Source organism: Lactuca serriola, chromosome 5, assembly GCF_051521515.1.
Source record: "Lactuca serriola cultivar US96UC23 chromosome 5, Lser_US96UC23_V15, whole genome shotgun sequence".
NCBI lineage: Eukaryota > Viridiplantae > Streptophyta > Magnoliopsida > Asterales > Asteraceae > Lactuca > Lactuca serriola.
Genome location: NC_136412.1, coordinates 127,232,245 through 127,241,477, shown reverse-complemented (window position 1 = coordinate 127,241,477; position 9,233 = coordinate 127,232,245). Strand labels below are relative to the sequence as shown.

Genomic DNA, 9,233 nt, shown 5'->3' with positions numbered 1-9,233 from the left:
GAAAAATACCTCTAGAAGCATAAAGCAAACTTTGAACTCCAATTCCGAAGTCTTGAACTCTTGTCTTCACTCTTCACTTTTCAAACTAAAAAGTCAGTAGCATCGTTGTAGCAACTTAAAAATCAGGATTAATTCACAACCTGTATCCAGAAATCGATTAAATGGGAAAAAGTATCAACTATTAAGGAATCGTATGGGTAACAAAACAGATTAAATCGGGGAGTGCATCGACTATCGTCCATGGATGGTATACAAATAGAATATAGAAATCGCCAAATCAAGACCAAAATTAAGAATTAACGAGAGAATTAGAGAGATATCGTCTTATAGTTTTAGAAATTGAATGCTTGGTCTACTAAAATACCAAATATGATTGGAATGTGAGAGACTGGGATGTATAGATGTATTGAAGAATCAGGAGGTTAGATACATATATCGATAGGAAACTCATCGTCTTCTACATCGTTATTATTGCATCTTCGCTTTTCAATGCATCGAATTGGTGATTTTAGTTTTCGTGCCTTTGCTTTCCTGCCTCGATTAAAGAATCGTCGATGGGAACAGATAATCTAACAATTCAACACCAGTTTAATCATTAATGGGATGATTTTACCTATAATAGATTGGGCTAAAATTATGCCCCTTTTTCCTTGCTGCCCCGGACCTTTGCCCAAGCAGCCCATATATTGGGCTGGTCCTATCCATTGCAATCGGCAAAAAGCAGTCGTAGGGGGAAAATTTACACGAATCAACAAGTTAAATGGCTATTAGAGCACGAAAAAAAGTTTAGGGACCAAATGTGATCAGAAGCAATAGTATGTTACCCTCTCAAGTCATTATTCCTTTTCACAGTCAACAATCCATATTTTGGAGTCAACGATGACCAAAACGATGTCATTTTAATTTCTACGAAAAAATAACATATTTAACATGTCAACCGTATTTTTGAGTCTGTAGAATATAGTTGATAATTTGGTAATCTTTTTATTTTGACAAAACTGCACAAATGGTCCTTGTGGTTTGCTCAAAATTGCCACTTTGGTCCAAAAAAGTTTGGACTAGCACCACAGGTCCAAACTTTTCATTTTGTTGCTTGTTTAGTCCATTCTATTCTGATTTTTTCAAAAGGACGGATTTGCCCATGTTAATATGATTTTCTTTTTTTTTTCTTAATTGTTTTTTGTGATTCTGATTTTCAGATTTAAAAAAAATAAAAATAAATCACTCTCACTCTCACTCTCTCTCTCTCTCTCTCTCCAATTACCCATATTCTTCTTGAAAATTATCCAGATGAACAAAAAAAAACACCTAGAACAAATTTTTGAACATGTCAATTCTCAATGGAGATGGAGAAAAGAGAATGAGAAATAATATCTAAGGTTAGTCTTCTCCATCTGTTTTCAGATATGTTCGTCTTCTCCATCTGTTTTCATATCTATTTGTGTTCTTCATCACTGTCAGGATCAACACCACACCTTTCTCAGTTCATCTTCACCATATGTGGCTCGATTTTCAGTGTCACCGAAAAACCCACCCCAACCACACCCTCCACTCCTCCAATACCAAGGTATCAGAAGACGAAATAGAGGGCAGATCGAATAAGGGAGAAAGAAAAAAACGAAATCATGAAGACGAAATCAGATCGAGTTCGTGGGTTCTTGGGCTCTTTATCTAAACACATAGACGATGATCTGAAGACGAAATGACAGAGGAAAAAACCCTGAATCGAAATATGCTTCTCTACCTCATCTCTTTGACGATAGTCTTCAGTCGTGAGCTCATGTCTCCGATCTCCTCCTCAGACAAGAACAGATCTGAGCCAGTGAAGTCTGAAATCCTTCTTCTGATCTGTCGATCTGAAACCCCTCCTCCTCTTCATATATAGTAATCTAACTTTCTTTCATCTTTTTTATTCCTGTAAACAACCATCGAAGCATAGATCCAATTACACATAATCGATTTCCATATGAAGATGAGGGATGAACACCTAATAATCGATTTCCAGAAATTTAGAACACGCACACACACTCTTAAATTGATTTCCAGAAACACGAATACACAATTTTAGTTTTTGATTCGAATTTAGGAATCTAATTCTTAAGTTACCCTTGAAAAAAAAACCCACAATTGATTTCCATTGAGTTATGATTTAGAAAAACCAAAATGAAAACGAGATTGGAAAGACACCTAGATGAGATATTTTCTTCAAAAGGGGGGAGAGAGAGAGAGAGAGAGAGAGAGAGAGAGAGATTTGTTTTTTTTTTAATTTTTCTTTTAATCAGAAAAATATTTAAATAAATAAAAAACTAAAAAAAAAAGCAAAAAGCAAGGGTAAAATCGTCTTTATAAAAAAGTTTAAAGCAAATCGGATCAAACCCGCAACAAAATGAAAAGTTTAAACCTCTAGTACTAATCCAAACTTTTTTAGATCAAAATGACAATTTTAAGCAAACCAATTTTGTTTATTATTTTTATGACTATTTTGGTAAAACCTTATAAAAAAAACACGCTAGTTTGGTCATTTTCTATAAGTTAAACCCAGATGCACAGGTGTATATATATGTTCGTCATGGACTCCATTAATCATTATTGCAAGCCTTGTGAGTTGTGAGCGGTGTTCAAACTTTTATGCCAAAATTCAATTTCTTGTCTCGATCCATTTTGTGTTCACCCTCCCGTCGGTGTAGGGATCATCTTCCACGTCTCCATCACCGGCGACCATTTCACGGTAACCTTTTGCAAGTTGACTGTTCCTTGCATCCAACTACACGCAAATTGGTTCAATTTCTTCCTTATACTGGATCGTTTACTTTTGAAAATTGTTGGATTATGATTTTCGGATAGAGAGGAAGAAAGAACGACTACGTCCATTTGCTTGGTGTGTGCTGGGTAACAAAACCCTAATTCTAAGAATTAGGCATCTCTCAAGTATGTACGCTATATAATTGCCGGCCCTCTTTTTACTCAATCAAACAGGAACTTTAACCTTGCCACTATCATAGAACTAGTAATTGGGTGTGCCGATGTTAAATTTAGTAGTAATCAATTGCAAAATCGATATGCTTTTGTTGTAAATACAACACCGATTTTTTACTATTTTGTTTGATTTGAAAACCTAAGAACTCGTGGGATGCTGCGCATCAATTTTGAAGCTTAAAGCCTAGGAACCATGGAAATTTGGAATTAAATCTGTCCCACAGCTTACCTGATGGATGGATTTGAAATTTTCAAAAATATGTGTGGCACACTATATACATAGATGTATGCATCCATTTCTTTCTAATTCTACTTAATGGGTGCACATCCTGTGCGCATCCAGACACCTGAACTTATTGTGTGCACAACACTCAAACCTTTACTTAACCCTTGTATGGGTGCTTCATATTTGGAAACTAAGTACCTTTCTAATTTTTCTAAATCTTCTCTGATAGTTGCAAATATTGTTGTATTTTAGGGCTGAAAATCAATAATCAAATAAGAGATGGATAGTAATTGGAGGGCTGGTCAGAGTGCAAGTGGTGGTGTTGGTGACTCCTCTATGGAATCTGGTGATTGGAGGGCTCAACTGCAAGCAGACTCACGACAAAGGATTGTGAACAAAATGTGTGTATACATATACACATCATTCTCTTATATTTACATATTTTATGTTCCATATATAGTAGTAATCTTATCTCTGATCCATGTTATGATTACATAGAATGGATACCTTGAAGAGACATCTTCCCTTCTCTGGACATGAAGGGCTACAGGAACTTAAGAAAATAGCTGTGAGATTTGAAGAGAAGATTTATACTGCTGCAACAAGTCAGGTTTGTTGTCTTTTCCATGATATGATGTTCCACACATGTTCTAAGGTACTTTGTGACCTTAAATTTTCATTTAATTTGGTTTGCAGTCTGATTACTTGCGGAAGATATCCTTGAAGATGTTGACTATGGAAACCAGATCACAAAATCCTATGCCAGATGCTATGCAGTCAAACTCTGGTGCTAATAGTGTAAACCCCTCAGATCCAGGTATTTCTAAATAGACTATAGTCTTCTTCTTCTTCTTCTTCTTCTTCACTTTTTCCTAATGCTCTTTGTTTGTTAAACAGGCTCTCAAGTCATGCAGCAAGTCAACAGCCAAGGTCAACCACTTCCTATTCCTGTCCCCTCTAATCATCCTCAACAAAACCAACAACTTTTGTCACAAACCATGCACAATAACCTCGGTTCATCTGGAATCCAAGGTTCTTCTAGCTTGTCAGCTGCAATGCCACCTGGCACTGGCTTAGCACAATCTACAATTTCAAATGTTTCCAGCCAAAATCCAAGCTTGCAGAACATTCAAAATATGTCAGGGGTTCAAGTTCAACAAAATTCTGTAGGAAATACAATGGGCCCCAATAATTTTGCAAATCAAAGACAAATACAAGGAAGACAACAACAACAACAACTTGCTCCTCAACAACAACAACAACAACAACAACAACAGCAGCAGCAGCAGCAACAACAACAACAACAACCAACTCAAAACTCTCATTATCTTTATCAACAACAGTTACAACAAATGGCAAATAAGAAGCTCCAAGTTCAGCAAGGCAATATTGCACCAATGCAACAAATTCAGCAACAACAACAGCAACAGAATTTGTTGCAGCCATCTGTCATGCAACCAACAATGATGCAATCGGTTCAAAATCAACAGTCAGTTGTACCACAATCTAGTCAGCCTTTAATGAACCATCAACAATCAGCTCTAAGACAACAAAGACAGCAGCAAGTACAAGTACAAGTACAACCAACACAGCAGCAAGTACAACCAACACAGTCAAATCCAATGGGGCAACAACCGAATGCTACAAACATGCAACAAAACCAGCTCATGGGACAACAGAATACCTATTCAGACATGCAACAGCAACAGAGGATGTTAGGTCAACAAAATAAGCCACAACAGCATCTGATTGGTCAACATAACAATCTTTCTGGTATGCAACAGCAACATATTGGTCAAAGTAGTCAATCAGGTGGTCAACAGCAGTTGCTTGGAACTCAATCTGGTAACTCTGGAATGCAACAACACATGATGCAATCCAAGATTCCTGTTCAAGTTCAACAACAGAATCAGCAAAATTCAGGGAGTTTATTGCCAAATCAAGTTCAACAGTCTCAGCCACAGTTACAGCAGCAGGTGATGCCACATATGCAAGCACAGTCAGGCCAGGTAGGCGTGGGTATGCAACAACAGCCAAATATGATGCAGGGGAATATGCAACAAAGGCTTCCAACAGCAGGTGGATTTCAGCAGCAGAATGTAATTGATCAACAGAAACAGCTTTTCCAACAACAGAGACCTATGCAAGAGGCTTCATCAAGTAATGTTTTTATTACATGTGATTGTTTTAAAATATATTATCGTATTTCGTGATGCTAATCTTGTAAATTATTTGTAGCATCATTAGATTCGACAGCTCAGACGGGTAATGCAAATGGTGGAGATTGGCAAGAGGAAGTCTATCAAAAGGTGATGTATATGATGAAATTACAGATACTCCAGTGAGTTGTCAGAATAGGCTATAGAACCTGAAGTTATATTTTTTGGGATTACAGATAAAAGCTATGAAGGATCTGTATCTACTAGATTTAAATGACATGCACCAGAAAATTCTTGGAAAATTACAGCAGGTAAGTAATTACTTGATTTTTTTCAAACTCCAATAAATAAATATGTAAAAGTACATTGCTATTTCTTGCATTTAACAAAAACTTTGTTGTCCAGCATGATTCTCTTCCTCAGCAACCGAAGAACGAGCAACTTGAGAAGCTAAAAGTATTCAAAAACATGTTGGAACGTTTCATGGCATTCTTACAGATCCAAAAGCACAACATTTTAGCCAATTATAAAGACAAACTGAGTACTTATGAGAAGCAGATTGTCCATGTCATCACCTCAAATCGCCGGAAACCCGCCCCCACACAACAACAACCACAACAACAACAACAACTTCCTCCACCACATATGCAATCACAATCACAACAAACACATGAAAACCCAATGAGTTCCCAAATGCAAACGGTCAATCCGGTCAACTTACAGGGAAACTCACAGCAAAATGGAAATCCCATGTCTTCTCTAACCGGGGGTTCAAATCCTCAACAAACTATGATGAATTCAATGCAGCCCACTTCTAGTCTTGACCCTGGTCAAAGTATGAGTGGGAGTGGGTCCCAACAAATGAACATGAATCCCATGGGTACCCTACAGCCGAACCCAAACATGCTTCATATTAAACAACAAGAACAGCTTCTTCAAAGCCAACAACTGAAGCAATTTCAAAATCGCCAAATGCAGCAACAATTCCTTCAGAAACAACAACTCATGCAACAACAACAACAGCAGCAATTCAGACAACAGGGGACTCAAGTTAACCAGATGACTCAGCTTCATGATACTGGTGGTGATATCAAACTCAGACAACAACAACAACAACAACAGCAAATGGGCGGTGTGAAACCGGGGACTTTTCAACAGGTGGCGGGACAGCGGGCGGGGTACCACCAGCAAATGAAGCCAGGTGGCAGTCCGTTTTCACCTCAGTTAATCCCAGGTGGCGGGTCCCCACAAATTTCTCAACACGCATCTCCACAGATTGATGGACAGAATATGTTTAAACCTGCTAACTCGCCTTTTACTGTTCCTTCACCTTCGACACCTGGAGCTTCTCCTCTACCAGGGGAGTTAATGAGTGGTGTCGGTGTGTCATCTTTGACCAATGGTGGAAACATTGGACATGGACATGGGCAGTTAAGTGGGGCAGTGTTGACTAGTCAAAATCTTTCCATTGGGACACCTGGCATTTCGGCTTCCCCTTTGCTTGCTGAGTTTACTAGTCCAGATGGAAATGGTGTTGTGGCTTCGATTGGGTCCGGGAAGTCTAGTGCTGCAGAACAGCCTCTTGACAGATTACTCAAAGTGGTAAGTTTGTAAATTGCAAAAAGTTATAAAATAAATTTCACCATTTAACTAGTAAAAGTTTTGGTTGACAGGTGAAATCAATTTCATCGAATGCATTGAGCTCATCTGTTGATGACATTGGTTCAGTGGTGAGTATGATTGATAGGATTGCAGGATCAGCACCAGGTAATGGATCAAGAGCTGCAGTTGGTGAGGATTTGGTTGCCATGACAAAATGTCGGCTTCAAGCAAGAACTCTTGTCACTCAAGAGGGAACAAATCCCAATGCCATTAGAAAGATGAAAAGGTTCACAAGTGCAATGCCTTTAAATGTTGTTTCATCTGCTGGAAGTGTGAATGATAGCTTCAAACAGTTGACTTGTGCTGACACTTCAGAACTTGATTCAACTGCATCTTCTGCAATCAAAAGGCCCCGCATTGAGGTACTCTTTTTATTAAACAAGTAATGATAGATTTTTCAAACTACAATGTTGTAATGAGAAGAAAACAAATCAATGAAAGTTGGTTGCTATGTAACCCTGATATTTCATCTTCTGTAATGTTACAGACGAACCATGCCCTTTTGGAAGAAATAAAGGAGATAAACCGAGGACTCATAGACACTGTGGTGGACATTAGCGCGGAAGATGTTGACCCTGCTGCAGCCTCAACAGCCTCTGAGGGAGCCGATGGAACTGTGGTTAAATGCTCCTTCAGTGCAGTAGCTCTTGGTCCAAACTTAAAGTCCCAATATGCTTCTGCCCAAATGGTAAGTGTTATCTCATATTAGCAACCTACTTTTTTTTTTTTAATTTAATTATCTAAAAATTGTTTTGTTGAATCTCATAATAGTCACCTATTCAACCTCTACGATTGCTTGTTCCTGCAAATTATCCAAATTGTTCTCCAATTCTCTTGGATAAGTTTCCAGTTGAAATCAGGTAATAACTAATTCTGTTTTAGTTAGGGAAAACAGCATTATTTTCAAGGTGAAATGACATATTTGACCTTTGTGATTGCAGCAAGGAATATGAGGATCTATCAGTGAAGGCGAAATCAAGGTTCAGTATATCTCTAAGAAGCCTGTCACAACCGATGTCACTTAAAGAAATTGCAAGGACTTGGGACATTTGTGCACGTGCTGTTATCTCTGAGTATGCTCAGCAAACTGGTGGTGGTACTTTCAGCTCTAAATATGGTACATGGGAGAACTGCTTAAGTGTAGTAAACTAGTAATGTATTTCTTTTGAAGCTAAAAGTGTTATTATTACAAAAAACTACTGATGTTGTTTGATTGCATCTGTCTACAGTTACTTTTGCTTATTTGTTATGGTTGAATATTTAAGAAAAAAAAATATATCATCCAGATGTGTAGAGTTTTTGGTTTTATGAAATTGTAAGTAGTATATATATCAAACTAAACGTTGCTTATGTTTAGGAGGGTTAGAGGTTGCAATTTTATTTTAGTTTCTTTTTCAAGTGGGTGGTAAAGTGCGCCTTTTTATGTTACTAAAACTGTTGCATTTTTGTCACATTCTATAAAAAGTTGTGATTGTTCTCTTCAAAGTTCTCATGTTATGTTAATCATTATATTATATAGAAACAGACGAAATATGATGGAATGGAAACTGTGGACTAGAACTTACTAGTTGTTTTATATCCATACATTGTCTTACGATATTCAACAGAAAAAAGTCGATTTTAGTCGACTTTATATCCATGCATCGTGTGATGATATTTTGCAGAATAAAATCAATGATATATTATCATTGTCTTGAAGTCCTTGCAATATCTATGTTGCATAAGTACCATTTTTATCAGTCTTGAAGTCAAGTCCTTGCATTATTTATGTTAGCATAAAGTAGATCTTACTTAAGGCTATATAGTTGGACTAGTTGAAAATAGACATGTATAGGTTATGTTGTATGTTGTTTTCATCCGCAGTTGATCTTATATCATTGGTTGTGTAAGTATGGTGATTATAGTGGTTTAGTCTTCTTATAAATGTATAATCAAAGTTGTTTTGGTTCTATAGTTATTGATAAGATGGACCAGATTGTTTTTAAGGAAATAAAGTTAAAAGGAATAGCAATGCGCCTAAAACTTTTGCAATACATTTTCAGGCTTCGAGTTTTAATAAAGTTAGATATATTGTAAATTACTAACCATAAGTGTGGTCACTATATACATCTGTGAGGTTACTAAGTTATTCCAGAATTTACAATTAAATATCATAAGTATGACATTATTAGGCTGTGCGTGGAGGAGACAACGTGACACCACCACAATGC

At 37.2% G+C, this 9,233-nt stretch overlaps 1 protein-coding gene across 5 annotated transcripts; it reads left to right on the top strand.

Annotated features, from left to right (window-relative positions):
* Nucleotides 1-2,579: 2,579 nt before the first annotated feature.
* LOC145052955 (mediator of RNA polymerase II transcription subunit 15a-like) lies at nucleotides 2,580-8,421 on the top strand. Of its 5 annotated transcripts, XM_079000896.1 has the most exons (13): nucleotides 2,581-2,728; nucleotides 2,841-2,928; nucleotides 3,455-3,603; nucleotides 3,701-3,812; nucleotides 3,899-4,019; nucleotides 4,100-5,362; nucleotides 5,441-5,511; nucleotides 5,598-5,672; nucleotides 5,767-6,963; nucleotides 7,035-7,385; nucleotides 7,511-7,711; nucleotides 7,795-7,883; nucleotides 7,965-8,421. In XM_079000896.1, exons 3-13 carry the CDS (start codon nucleotides 3,482-3,484, stop codon nucleotides 8,173-8,175), a joined length of 3,813 nt encoding a protein of 1,270 aa, XP_078857022.1. In that variant the 5' UTR covers nucleotides 2,581-2,728; nucleotides 2,841-2,928; nucleotides 3,455-3,481; the 3' UTR covers nucleotides 8,176-8,421. The 5 variants fall into 5 exon arrangements, with proteins under 5 accessions (XP_078857023.1, XP_078857025.1, XP_078857021.1 ...); XM_079000897.1 differs by having other exon boundaries at nucleotides 2,580-2,878; XM_079000899.1 differs by having other exon boundaries at nucleotides 2,580-2,928; nucleotides 5,450-5,511.
* The last annotated feature ends 812 nt before the right edge of the window (nucleotides 8,422-9,233 follow it).